Here is a 14427-nt window from a genome sequence, read left to right as displayed (position 1 = left end):
TTTGGGGTGTGTCCTCTCCCCCACCAGCCTTGCACCCTGCGTTGCCAGGTTAGGCGCTGGTTTGTTGCGAGTGGTTGTAGACGTTGTGTGTGTACATGGTCATACTTCTGAAATATTACAACCTTTGGACCTCCAGCCTTTGTTTATGGGGGATGCGGTGGCACAGTGGGTTTGGCCGGGGCCCACTTTTGTGGTAGGTCTGGGGTTCGAGTCCTGCTTGGGGTGCTTTGTGGCAGACTGGCGTCCCATCTGGGGTTCATCCCCTCCCCTTTCAGGCTTATGCCCTGTGTTGCTGGGTTAGGCTCTGATTCGGTGCGACCCTGTTTGGGACAAGCGGTTGTAGACATTGTTGTTAATGCAACAATAGCATTTCAAATCATTAAATATACATTTACCTATGTATTCAAGCCCTGATCCAAGTATATGTTGTTTATTGTAAAGTTTGCATACTTTTGCATGTAAAATACTACTTTACTGAATGTTCCAGATTTGTAGTGGGAGCAATTTTACTGTTTTACAATGACCTCTTTCAATTTTCAAATGTTCGATTTATTCAAACAACAGACGTTCTGGAAGTACAAGAAATCCATTTGTGCAAATTCCCAGATTGGCGGTTACATAATTTGTTATCATTTACTGTTTTCAAGTGCTATAGCAACAGCAGCTGCACTGTTGTTTTTACCAAATTATTTTGCATTTTCTGAACTCCAGGCATTGTAGCACTCTTTAGAGTCTTCAGGTCCTGGAATCACGGGCATCCTGTGGCCAAATTTTTGCACATCCCCTCCTTTTAGCCATGATTCACTCACTGCATTTCTTCCTTAATTCATAATCTTTTTCTGTTTTTCAAATAATATGGACACATTACACATATGTACATGTCCTTATTTTGTAAAGAATAGAGTGCTTGGGGGGGCGCAGTGGTGCAGTGGGTTGGACCGGGTCCTGCTCTCTGGTGGGTCTGGGGTTCGAGTCCCCCTTGCGGCGGACTGGCGTCCCATCCTGGGTGTGTCCCCTCCCCTTCTGGCCTTACACCCTGTGTTACCGGGTAGGCTCCGGTTACCCGCAACCCCGTATGGGACAAGCGGTTCCAAAAATGTGCGTGTGTGGAGTGCTTGGGCTACAATTGGCACCATCAAGTCAAATGCCAAATCAGTCCAAAGGGCATTGTTATAACAATGACATAATTATTAATACTAATAGAACTAATAATAATAATTATATTATTATGCAAGTCTTTTACCACAGCTTCTGCTGTATGCCATATATTTGCTATAATGCAAGCATCATAATAACCAAGTCTAATTTCAAATTGTGTGATAATTATTAATGTTGAGTCTTGGCTTTTCAGATTTGCTCCCCCCCAAGTCACTGGAGTTCAGCGAGGTGACATCACGCAGTCTCCGGGCTACATGGACTTCTGATGCCCCTAACGTTGAGTACTTCCTGATTCGGTTCAGGCCTGCAGCGGACCTGACAGGAGACTATGTGTCCATCACTGTGCCAGGAGACACTTTCACCACTGTGCTGCCCAATCTTACCCCCCTCACCACATATGAGGTGAACGTTTATGCACAATATGAAAAAGGAGACAGCTTTCCTTTGAAAGGAGAGAACACGACTTTGGAGGGTGAGACGTCTCACTTTGAAGATGTTCAGTGTATGAAAATAATTGAATTTTTTCCTTTCCTGAGAGGAACAGGTCTTTGGAATGTCTAAAGTATGAAAATAAAGTTAGAAGAATTCTGAAATTGGTCCCATGTTTTACATAGATTTTTATAGGTACAGATAGGTATAGATACATCATTAACCTGCACAGTTTCTGTTTTAGCAAATAGTTAGTTGGGCTACAAGGCTGTGAAACAGCCATTTGACTGTAAAACTCTCATTGCAGAACAAGGATCTGTGGGTAATCTCTGGGTGTCCGAGGAGACAACAGACAGCTTCCGAGTTTCGTGGGATGCAGCCCCCGGGATGGTGGTCAGGTATCATGTGTCCTACATCCCAGTGAAAGGAGATGTGGAGAAGTTGGAGGCGGTCACTGTGGGCAGTGAGACCACCATCGTGCTGCAGGAGCTCTTCCCCATCACTACGTACCGTGTCTCTGTGTCACCAGAATACCAGTCCGGTACTGGGCCTGAGAAGCACATTGATGGCACTACTAAAGAAGGTAAGCACCAGAATTAAATATCACTGCTTGTAATGTTTGTAGCATTTTGGACCTCATTCTTAATTCCATTAAATCATTGGTTCTCAACAGGGGCGGGCGTGCCCTCCAGGGGGGCGCAGAGAGTTTGGGGGGGGGCGCAAATTGTTTCCAGGAAAAAAGCACAGAGACAGGTCATCATTTGGGTACTCGGTGTATTTTATTGCTTTTCAATTATAATGTGCATAAAAATGAAAAACCTATAAAAATCTATGTAAAAATCTCTTTGTTATTTAAAAAATATAATTTAAAAAATATTTTAAAATAGTTCTAATTAAAAATATTTTAAAAACGCGTTCCTTCTCCCTCTGCATTTTCTTTCTGAGTTGGGGAGGCGGCGCTTAAGCCCACCTTTTATGTATAGCGGACAGTGTAGATACGAGTCAGAACGTCAGAGATACCGGTCAAACTAATCCATGGTGATAAGTTGGTATGGATAAGTTCATCACACGTGCTAAAAGGAGTTGTGGCGATGGTCCGTCGTCAGCACCTCCAGCTAAAAAGTCTAAAACAAGAAAATATGACGAGCGCTATCTTCAGTTTGGCTTTACAGTGGCTGGGACAGATGCTGAACCGCTGCCCCAGTGTGTTATATGCGCAGATTTGCTGGCAAATGATAGCGTGAAGCCATGCAAGTTGAAGTGCCATTTAGAAACGAAACACCCAACACTTAAAGACAAATCCTTAGACTTTTTCAGATTAAAGTTATCTTGCCTTACACAGCAGAAACGCACCATCAGCAAACACACGTCAGTGTCAAACAAGTGCCTAGAAGCGTCCTACTGCGTCTCGCAACGAATTGCTAGATTTCACACAATTACCGAGGTGCTTATCTTACCTGCTGCTAAAGATATCTGCCAAGTTATGTTTGGGGAGAATTTCACACAACGGATTGGTGACATCCCCTTTTCTAATGACACCGTTAGTCGCCACATATCTGACATGGCAAATGACATTAAGGAGCAGTTGCTAGCTAACATCATGCAAAGCTAGTACTATGCACTGCAGCTTGATGAGACAACTGATGTGGTGGGACTAGCACAGTTGCTTACCTATGTCAGATATATTAATGTCCTCCTCAATATTGCCATTTTTCTTTTCTGTCGGTCTCTTCCAGCGCACACAACTGGCGAGTCACTATTTGACATTTTGGATGGATATATACGGGATGCAGGCATGTCATGGGGTAGCTGTGTTGGCATATGCACGGATGGGACGCGTTCCATGACGGGGAAGGTTAGCGGCCTGGTCACTCGTGTCCTGCATTTAGCCCCATTAGCCAAATGGACCCACTGTATGATTCATCGCGAATCTCTTGCATCAAAGCAAATGCCCGAGTCTCTCGAATCCATTTTAAAACAGGCAGTGCAAATGGTCAGTTTTATCAAAGCATGGCCATTAAATGCACGCTTGTTTTCCTTGCTTTGTCAGGAAATGGGAGCCGAACATGAGCAGCTCCTATTTCACACTGAGGTGCGCTGGCTCTCCAGAGGTCGGATTTTACATCGCCTCTATAAATTGCATTCAGAAGTGAAGGCGTTTCTAGTTGATGTGAAGTTCGACCTTGCACGTTACCTGGACGACCCCCTGTGGTTACACCTGGTAGACATTTTCAAAAGGTTGAATTTGTTGAACAGGTCGATGCAAGGGAGAGATGCAAACATTTTGCTTCTTTCAGAAAAAGTCAGTGCATTCATTGGCAAATTGGATCTTTGGCATGATTGGTTGATGAATAAAAATGTTGACATGTTTCCCATCTTCACTGACTGTGTGCAAGAGACAGGGATAAATATCTCCCCTTTGATTAATATAGTCACTCAACATGTTGATGGACTGAAACAACAATTTGTCCCTTATTTCAGTGAGGATTTCAGTTCGTTTGCTTGGGTCAGAGACCCCTTCAGTTGCCCAGGAAAAGATCTATCAGTTGACATGGAGGAACAGTTGGTTGAATTAAAGAGCGACACCAGATTGAGACATCTCTATAGCTCTTGCTCTCTGCCTTCGTTTTGGTTGACTGTGATGACTGAATATCCTCAGTTGTCTGACGCCGCCGTTAAATTGCTGCTTCCATTCGCCTCAGCTTATTTGTGCGAGGTCGGGTTTTCAAAATTGACTGCGTTGAAAACAAAATACCGAAATCGCCTGCAGGTGGAAGATGACCTCAGGCTTGCGCTGTCCAACATTGAACCGCGCGTTGTGCTTCTTTGTAAAAAGAAGCAAGTGCAGGTTTCCCACTAATTTATAATGGCATGGCTAGCATAACGCACCCTACGTCCCAGTTTGCATATCACATTACATTACACGTAATGTTACAAATTAGTTCTATATTGTTCAAAAACATTTTTGATAAATTAAGGGCGTGTTCCACTATTGTCCTTTATATAGTTTTAAAAGAAAAAGAAACAGAAAAGTTAAAAAAGTTAAAAAAAAGTACAAAAAACAAAGAAAAATCAAAAAAAAAATTAACTATCTATCTATCTAGTCAATGGGTGGGGGAGCGTGCCACATAATAGGAGAGGTCTGGGGGGGGCTTTAGTTCCAAAAGGTTGAGAACCACTGCATTAAATGATTTAATGTTCTGTAAAGGTCAGACCGAAAGGTGGACTCTGCATCCAACACAAGATAGGCGAATACTTCCCTGGTACTCTGGCGCAAACTCTTTCTGTTGTTGTTGATTCATTACTGTTGATCTATCTTGCAGAACATTTAAAGCTGTTGCTTAGTCTGGAGAATAAAAACTGGCTCCATCTAAATTTCGCTATTGGCTCTGGATCATAGCTGTTGTTGAAAAATACAAACTATATTTTTTTCCTTTGTGGTGTGTTTTGTATTTGCAAATAAAATATTAAGCCTTGGAAACAATTGTGAATAGCTCCTTGGAAACCCCTAAGTTTAGGCTTTTGGTCAATCTACATCTGGGAAGCTGAGGTCTGTCATATCATGCCCTGTTCCGCTTGTTAAGTTCTATCATGAACATGTGCCACCCGTCTGATGTCCCGCCCCTTTCCCTCCTAAGCCCGGGGCTCCCCTCGTGACCTGCGGGTGTTCGATGAAACTGTATCCAGCATGCGGCTGATGTGGAAGGCAGCGCCAGGGAAGGTCCAGAAGTATCACCTGGTCTTCCAACCCGTTGCTGGTGGGGAGCGCAGGGAGATTGCTGTGAAGGGTGATAGCACGACAGCCCTGCTGAAGAACCTGAATCCAGACACCGAGTATGCACTGTCAGTCAGTGCACGGTACGCCTCCGGTGTTGGGGACCCTCTGGAGGGACGAGGGACCACTCTGGAAGGTACGTAGGCATCCTGGCAATCTCCGGCATATAAAGAATGTCAGTGTGCTGTTAAATTCTGATTTCTGTCAGTACAAGTACAGATGTACATAAACACTTGGAGTTAGCAGAACAGCACTTCAGAACTTTGATGACAGTAACGTAACCCACAGACCGCTATATCATACCCCCTTTTGCATGTATTAATTTAGCTGATGCTTTTCACTAAAGTGATTTACAATGTTACGACTGCATGCCAAGCAGCTAGAATTATTTACCCATTTATACAGCTTGGCAATTTATGCTGGAGCTTCTCGAGGTAGGTATCTTGACTAAGAGTGCTACAGTGGGAACGGGGATTTGAACCAGGTCTTACAACTACAAGGCAACAGCTGAAGACCATTGTAAGACCTGCTGCCTTTTCAGGAGCACAAAATCCAAACCCAGTGTTTATGTAATCACTAATCACTGTTTGTATTTACATAACTGTTTCCTGGGTATATATTCTTTTGAAATTGCTACCTGCCATTACAGCGAATGCCTACTAAATATACAAAGAGAGTGATGTGTTTATTAGCCTGGTAGGTTTCATTTCAGTTGGCCAGGGCTCTAACTGTAATTTAGTATATAACATCTGTATAAAATTAACATTTTAAAATTCTGTATTAGGCAGACTGGGGCACTCTTAAGCCTGTCCTTGTTTTCTGACTTAGCACAATATCAGAACCACATTCTACACCTGGTTTTTAGGGGCAGCTGCTTTTGTCAATTCACACCAGCGTGTTACATGGTTGGTTTTCATCAGCCGGGACTTGCCTGGTTTTAAACACCTAGAGCTGTTTTGAATGGCACTTTTCTACTTGAGTATGCTGTGTCACACTATAAAGCACATCAGTGTGTCTCAGACAATTGTAAAGTACTTGTCTTTCAAAGCCCAGGGCCATTGTCTCAGGGCTGATCTCTAGATAGGCAAAAAACAGAAAATATGTCTGGAGAGGACATCTTTTTCTGCTACAGCTGTAATAGCTGTAGGTATTGTTTCTCTGGTGAAAGCAAGACTAAAAGAGGTGTTGGGGTTTTGGGTTTTTGCGCTTGGAAGTGCTCCACGGTATCTCCTCATAGCCTGAACCCACTGTGCTGCTATATGCGAGTGAGGTGTGGTTTAACCTGGTTCTTGCATTCTGGCACATAAATATGAGGTTTCATGAAGAGTATTGCAGGTGAACAAGGTGCTTTTGTTGGTAGATGTGGACAGGGAGAGTATGTAGCTTTGTAATACAGAGGGTGTTGGCGGTATATTGAATGAGATCTGGTGCCGACCCAAAGAACAGCAAATGCATCAACGTTCAGACAGGATAAAAGACTGCACAGTGGCCCCGTTTTCACAACAGATAACCTCTGCTCTTTGCTTGGGAGGAAGAAAACATGTTCTTGTATGCTTTGGCAGTTCCGGACCCCAAACAATACCCTTAGGTGGGAAATGTCAAATTAGTCCCTATATTTTGCCAAGTTTGTCAGTTCTAGTCCAGATCTTGCATTATTAGCAGCTCCTAGGTGGATATACAAAGCCCCTACTGACCACTGATGGGGAATGCCAAAGGTTTTGGGGGCTTGTCTGTTCTGTAGAGCCATTGTTATTTTACTATGACAACTGAAAGGAAACTTGTGATGTCACCCCCCAAATGGGAAGAGACATCAGTAAAGCCTCATTAACTGACATTTATATTTTAGGGGCTTACATAACCCTGAAAGCTTTGTCCCACCCTGCGAAGAATGAAGGAGTATCCCTTGAGATGATTCTCCTTCCCACTCATTACAGGCTTGTTTCCATCCACTGTTGCGTAAGAACCTTGTAGACCTCAAGTGTTTTCTTGTTACATTCTTTCATCTGGCTCCCCACCACACATTTCTGCTGGTCACCAGGCCAATTCTCCACCTGCATGGAAGTGGGTCAACTCCCCACATCAATTGCAGAACATGTCTGCATCATCGCTGACTGATGCCAAAGGCCCCCCATGTACTCCTAGGTCTTGTTACCATTCTGTGAGAATGACAGATTATTCTGACCACTGTCAACAGTGGCCATGTACCCATGACAGGTGTGATGTATTTCTCTGAAAAATGCTCTTGGAAATATGTTCCTTGCATCACAAAAAACATGACAAGTACTTCTGGATACATCTGAATGTTGGAATTTTTCACAGGCATGTCACAAGTCCAACTTGTGGATACCAGTGCCTGAAATGGGAGGTCTTGCCAATTGTGTGTGTGGTCCTTGGCCACTGGCCAGTAGCAGTCTGCTCCACAGCACTCTACTTGCTGCTATTCACCTTTGATCCACAACACCTCTAGCGCTAGCCACATATTCACTTATATTGTGAGACTATGTGTGGACTCTGTTGCATAGCAATGGAAGGTCATCCGCATATGTAGGGCATATATGCTTAGTTCATGTCACCCTTAATGAAACTTTGCTTGAGAGGTTAGAGTAAGCTTTTATTTTAAATGGAGCTATTTAAGTGTTCAGCTGCAATAATACTTAAAACTATGATCCATTTCAGGACGTGAAAAATAAAGAATGTAAAGTGTGAGAAAGAACACTTACTCCCAGCATATGGGATGTGTTACCTACAAAAGACTTCAAACAGTGAAGACTGGCTGCTATGAAGGTCAAGCAGATCATGAACTTCCTGTGGGAAGGAAGAGTTGGCAGCCTGCAGAGACATAGACCAGACAGGACAAAACTGAATCAATCGCAATCACACGCAAGGGTGGGAGGGGTGTGGCCAGACAGATCCTTTCATCCGGTCACAGTCTGTGGGGGTTCGGTAGTTCAGTGAGTCATAAGAGTAGAGCACCTGAGGCTCCATTTGGAGCCCCTCCCCACCATCCGTCTGGCATTCGTCAGGGCGACTAATGCATTCAAGCTGCTGCAGAATCATTGCTGTTGACCGCATGAGTACGGCAAAACCAAACATGGCATGCCGGACTGCGTGCGCTTCCAGCACCTGCTGTGTGGGCTCGATGGAGGAGGGGTTAGGACGCAGCACGAGGAACAAGATGATAACTTCAAACACATTTCAGTATACAAACCATGCATACTCGCAGTGAGGCATACAATGAAAATGTTTGCCACATCACTCCTTATGATATAAACGTTGATTTCTAGAGTTCAGACTAGAACTTGTGTGAGAGAGATCCAAATAAAAATTTCCATATGTTGGGAAGGAAAACAAAGGTGTACATAAACTGTGATTATGGCAGTGAAATTCATTAAAAAATGCAGGGTACCTGTCTGAGAGCAGCTGTCAGGAACCACCATCTTGTTGGGCTTTTGGAACCAGTAATGAGATCTGTAAATGGTTTTGAGTGGCTGGTGGAAAACTACTGCTGGCTTGTCAATGTGGCAAGGCACCAAAAAGTGGGAGGTTCGGCTTTTGACCATTTTTGTCTGAGGAAAAAAAATGTATTATTCATGCTGAAGTTTGCACCAGGGTTCACTCACTGTCACCTTCTCCTCCAGACTCTTGGGTCCCACTAACTGAAATAGGGAGACAGGAGAATGTCCCCTCATGGGGTATAGGGGGGTCTTTGTGGCAGAAAATGTGCACCTGGGCACACCACACTACCACACACATGTGCAGTAAAATCAAGGAAATAAGGATTTATCCAAGACTGGAAAGGTTACTGATGAAATATATTATGTTTGATGGATTATTTTTGGCGCTGATGTTGGAAAAAGTTTGTTTCTGAAATCAAGCACAGCTTGCTTGCTGCTCTTTCTTAAAATTGAACACATGCTTGAAGTTAATCGCTCCCTTCAATTTCTAGTAAAATGTAAGATCTTATTTTTTCCACAAAGATTCTAACATATGTTTATTTTCAAGTACGAAAAAGGACACATGTCTTCATGTCATTTGGATGAGAAACTGGATGTTCGCAGCCATGATTTGACTAATTTCACTTCGGATGCGGTACAGTTAACAATGTAAGGTAATAGATTTAAAAAAAAATATATGAAATATGAAAGTAGAAGTTGTTCTGTAATAAAATTTTGAAGCATTTGGATATACTGACCACTTTACAAGAATTGATTCTCAGTCTGCATGAAAATGTAATTATTTCAAAAGAAATTTCTCCGGTAGTTATAACAGGGATCAATTTCCAGTGCCGAGAAGGGTAGGGTGACATGGACACATCTGTATTCAAAATCCCAGATTTTTTGTGTCTTAATGGAAAACAAAATACACAGTGATAAATTATTCAAGGTACAGAGTCTGCTTCAAGTATTTTTCCTTTTCAAATCATGTGACTAATAAGAGAGTAGATCATAAATAAATGCAATTCCTTTGTAAAGAGGGGGGTGTGGTGGCGCAGTGGGTTGGACGGGTCCTGCTCTTTGGTGGGTCTGGGGTTCGAGTCCCCCTTGGGGTGCCTTGCGACGGGCTGGCGTCCTGCCTTGGGTATTTCCCCTCCCCCTCCAGCCTTGCACCCTGTGTTGCCGGGCTAGGCTCGGGCTCCTCGCAACCCTGTATGGGACAAGCAGTTCAGTGTGTGTGTGTGTGTGTGTGTGTGTGTGTCTGTGTCCTTTGTAAAGGCAGGCTCTTGGGCAGCAAATAGTATTGTGGTGAGAGCTGCTGTCTTGCACTCCGAGCACCCCAGGTTTTAATCCCACCTCCTGCTGTAGTATCCTTGAGAAGGTTTCTCCAACAAGAATTACCCAAATGTATCGATGGGTAAATAACTGTGGGCATTTGCAGAAATCATCTTGGAGAAAAACTTCAACTAAATTTATACAAAAAAACTGGGAAAATACTGTAAAATGTAAATGAAAAATATGATTTCTTAAATGTATCCTCCTGAGATTCAGCTATTCGTAATTGTCCACTTTGTAAGAAACTCATTTTTAATCTTATCTCCAAAACTGTATATGTGATAATTTTAATTCCTAATTGACCTTATAGAGGAAATTCTATACATTTAAATGACATCATATGTTCAGGGCTGGGACTTTGACAACCTATTTGTGCGGATATAGCTGAACAATGGGGGGCACGGTGGCGCAGTGGATTGCACCCGGTCCTGCTCTCCAGTGGGTGCAGGGTTTGAGTCCCACTTGGGGTGCCTTGCGATAGACTGATGTCCTGTCCTGGGTGTGTTAGCCTTTTCAACATATTGCTTCTTTTCACAGAGCTGGGCTCTCCTCGAGACCTGGTGACGCGTGATGTCACCGACACCAGCTTTGTTGCATCCTGGACGGCAGCCCCAGGAAATGTGCGGCTCTATCGGGTCACCTGGCGCTCCCTGCTCACAGGGGAGACCGGGGAGAAGATTGTCCCGGGGGACACAACCGAGACAATGCTGGAGGGTCTGACGCCAGAGACCCGTTACCAGATGTCCGTCTATGCGACCTACAGCCGAGCAGAGGGGGATCCACTGGTGGGGCAGGAGACCACAGATGGTATTCCCATTCACCTACTTAATCCATTCTCCACACCAGACAGCACCAAACTCAGACTGTAACTGGCTGCTCCATTCTGTTAGTTAATTTTTACAATACACTTAAAAATGTCATTCAATACATATTCATACAATATATATTTTTAAACATTTATGATTTTATAGCAGTCTGCTAATTTTCAAGATAATTATAAAATTACAAAATTACACTTTGACACAAGAAAGGAGAAATGGATTTACTTCAGAATGAATTATGTGTTCCTTTTATGTGGGTTTATTTGATGTAAAATATGCTGCTTTGTGAACCATCTGTATTTGGCCAAGGAAGGCTAGTACCCCGCATACCCCACTGCTGCCCCTGTGCTGCTAAGGCAATGCTTTCAGCTCGGAGGGACAAATCTGTGCGAGTGCAGCCTCGGCAGGGAGCACGCTTGTTTCCTTAACAAAGTTCACAATATAGAGTGTGCATCCCAGTGTTTCCTCATCCTGGGGGCATCATAACATTTTACCAATGTGCTTTGGCAAGGAAGTAAGCCTTTCATTAAAATGCCAGTGAGCTGAATATCTGGCAAAGTTCTAATACAAATGGGATATCTCTTTAATAGGCCCTTTAATCTCAACAGTAAGTCTACGGCTAATGAGCACCCCAGCAGAGCTGGTGGGTGGTACTGAGGTGGTTGTAGAGAATCCCAGGAGAGGCCTCACTGGTGCTGTGCTGCGTGCATGTCAGGGGTCCTGTTTTTTGTGCTTTCTTCTGTTGCTTAGCATTTTTTTAATTATCCAACTGAATGGAAACTGTATCTTAGCAGTTCTGTCTAACTCTGACAGTTAACCAAGATATATTGTAATGAAGGATGTTTAAGAATTCCCAACTTCAAAGCAAACAACAGGGTAGTGAGATGCAGTAAGCTTGCTGGATGGTGGCAATCAAGGCATAGCATATGGACGCTTTTAATGAGGAAAGTCATTAAGTTGAGAAAGCCTGCTTCTCTGAACCGCCGTCTTTTAAGGGGTCAAAAGTCTTAAGAAGTAGAGGCAACATGAGGTTTTAGAACTTTAGGCTTGCTGTGGAAAAAGTGAGACAGTGACCATTATTGATGGGATGTTCGAACATGCGATGTAGATGTCTTGCCATATATACCTGATTCTTCCAAATGCCCCAGCAAAGCTGTATCTTTTAGAAACAATGCATGTGGTCAGTGCAGTGACGTAGTCCACTGGTGTCTGTTGTCCGTCATCAGGTGAGACTCACTAGTCAAAGGGGCTGTGTTTATCTTGCGTGAAACCGAATGGGACTGGAAACTTGCATTCACGAGGATGGAAACTCATGCCAGCTGGGAATTTATGTGCAAGGCTACATGTGCTAATGGAAAACTATATCCAACCCCCCTGGCCTGTTTATTGATCTTGGCTCAGAGGTCAAGAAACTATTAAACAAAAACCACCTCTAGGGGGCTTTCATTTATTTCAGCGATTGTCGAGAGTGTAGCAAGGAATAGGAATGCTAGAGGATGTCAAGTTCATGGAGTCCATTCTGGGTCAGGCTACTATTTTAAAAAAAAACTTCAGTTTTTTTAACTTTTCTGTGCAAAAATATATACCCACTTAGATGCTTCAGTGTTCAATGTAATCTTGGTACGATTAATCCATTTATTGAATTGTTCAGGGGCTCTTAAGTAATCTTACTAAACAATTAGTAAGTAAACTATTATTATTATAATAACGTAATTGATGAAATATCTGTTGTTTTAACTGTGTCACTGACAGCAAATTCTCAAAAAGATTTCAGAAATGTAACAGATGTGCAACCGACAGGTTATGTAATTTCTAGCACTAGATATGGTAGGAGTGCATGTTGATCAGTGTCCAGTCAGAGTTTAGTCCCCTGATACCAAAAGTCTGGTGTGCATCCTATGCAGGCAAGAGGCTAATGGAAGCCAATTTCTCAATCTCTGCTGTTTCCTCAGCTTCTACTGCTGTGAAGGTTCTCACAGTCTTTGACGAGACGGAGACAAGCATGAAGGTGGCTTGGCAGCCTGCACCGGGCAGGGTGGCCAACTACAGGGTGACCTACTCACCAGTGGCAGGTGGCCGGCAAGTGGTCTCCAAGGTATCAGGAACAACTACTTCGACGATATTGAAACGCCTGCAGCCCAAGACCTCTTACAGCATCACAGTGCTGCCAGTCTACAAGCAAGGAGAAGGAAAAGCAAGGCAAGGAGTAGGAACGACACGTACGTTGGTCTATAATTAACCATGTGGGCGATCAAAGTTGCATTGTGGGTTTTGGGCTAGAGGGTTTTGGTTCATTTCATGCAAAAATATAATGTGTTGAGTTACAGGACTGGGGGCTAGTTGTATGCAGTGCGAACATTTTCCCAAAACCTTTGCTTGGCAAAGAGGGTTTGGAGATGGAATTGAGCCTTCTTCATTTGTTCTTGTTCTGTTGCATCTTTTAACATTTCTCCTTTTGCCTATGTTGATATCTATACTTTGATCTCTTTCTTCTGTACAGTGTCACCTTTCAAAGCTCCCAGAAACCTCCAAACCTCCGAACCCACTAAGACCAGCTTCCGGGTCACCTGGGACCCTGCCCCCGGGGATGTGCGAGGCTACAAGGTCACCTTCCATCCCAGTGGGAATGAGGTGGATCTTGGACAGCTACTTGTTGGGCCCTATGATAACACAGTGGTTTTGGAAGAACTTAGGTTAGGAGCACTGCAAAAGCACCAAACATCTGCCATTGTTACACCGATTGGAAGTTCCTGTATTACTTTTCGATAATTAACTCTTTCCCTGTGTTTTGCCACCAGGGCTGGAACTAAATACACTGTGAGTGTGTCTGGCATGTTTGATGGAGGGGAGAGTTTCCCATTGGCTGGAGAAGAAAAAACCACCCTAAGTGATGACCCTGAGACCCCCACTGTTGATACACCAGGTAGAACCTCCCCCCACCAATGTCCAACACAAAACTTTTTTTTTTTAACTACCATCATAAAGTTTTAGCACACACGATTAAAATAGCTGTTTATGATACCATCTTAGGGCTCTTAGCAACTACATTCAGTTGCTGACAGATTGTAGAATCAAGTCAATACAACACAGAGTGACAATGCTGAGAATGTGGGCTTCTAACAAGTCAGCAGTACAGTGTGAGTGCAAAATGCCTTTGCCCAGACAAGGAATACCTACAAAAGTTCCTGTATATTTTTGCTGTACTTAAGTCCAAAAAACATTGCATGCTTCTTCTGTCAATCTGCTGCAAACCTAGTGCATCTTATAACAAATGTAGCATCTGATGATTTTTCTTAATATCAATTTTCTGACACGAAAAATTTAAAAAAAAAAATTTATGTAGTAAAAAAAAGCAGAGTGGAAAAAATAATATACACACACACACATTTTATGAACCGCTTGTCCCATACGGGGTCGCGGGGAACTGGAGCCTACCTGGTAACACAGGGCGTAAGGCCAGAGGGGGAGTGGACAC

At 43.4% G+C, this 14427-nt stretch overlaps 1 protein-coding gene across 4 annotated transcripts in view; it reads left to right on the top strand.

Moving 5' to 3' along the window:
* Positions 1 to 14427, top strand: part of col12a1b (collagen, type XII, alpha 1b) — a 72570-nt gene that overhangs the window by 11893 nt on the left and 46250 nt on the right. For 2 of the 4 annotated variants that reach the window (XM_029250425.1, XM_029250426.1), the window contains exons 11-17: positions 1352 to 1630; positions 1895 to 2170; positions 5226 to 5498; positions 10669 to 10938; positions 12905 to 13171; positions 13453 to 13645; positions 13751 to 13875. The exons of 1 other annotated variant lie outside the window; for it this stretch is intronic. In XM_029250425.1, the coding sequence (XP_029106258.1) occupies positions 1352 to 1630; positions 1895 to 2170; positions 5226 to 5498; positions 10669 to 10938; positions 12905 to 13171; positions 13453 to 13645; positions 13751 to 13875 (1683 nt within the window). Of the gene's footprint in view, positions 1 to 1351; positions 1631 to 1894; positions 2171 to 5225; positions 5499 to 10668; positions 10939 to 12904; positions 13172 to 13452; positions 13646 to 13750; positions 13876 to 14427 lie in introns of those variants that run through there. One more of the 4 variants, XM_018743691.2, reaches the window with a different exon arrangement.

The sequence above is a fragment of the Scleropages formosus genome, chromosome 1 (assembly GCF_900964775.1).
Source record: "Scleropages formosus chromosome 1, fSclFor1.1, whole genome shotgun sequence".
Lineage (NCBI taxonomy): Eukaryota > Metazoa > Chordata > Actinopteri > Osteoglossiformes > Osteoglossidae > Scleropages > Scleropages formosus.
Note: the sequence above shows the minus strand (reverse complement) of the source record. Positions and strands in the feature narration are given on the sequence as shown.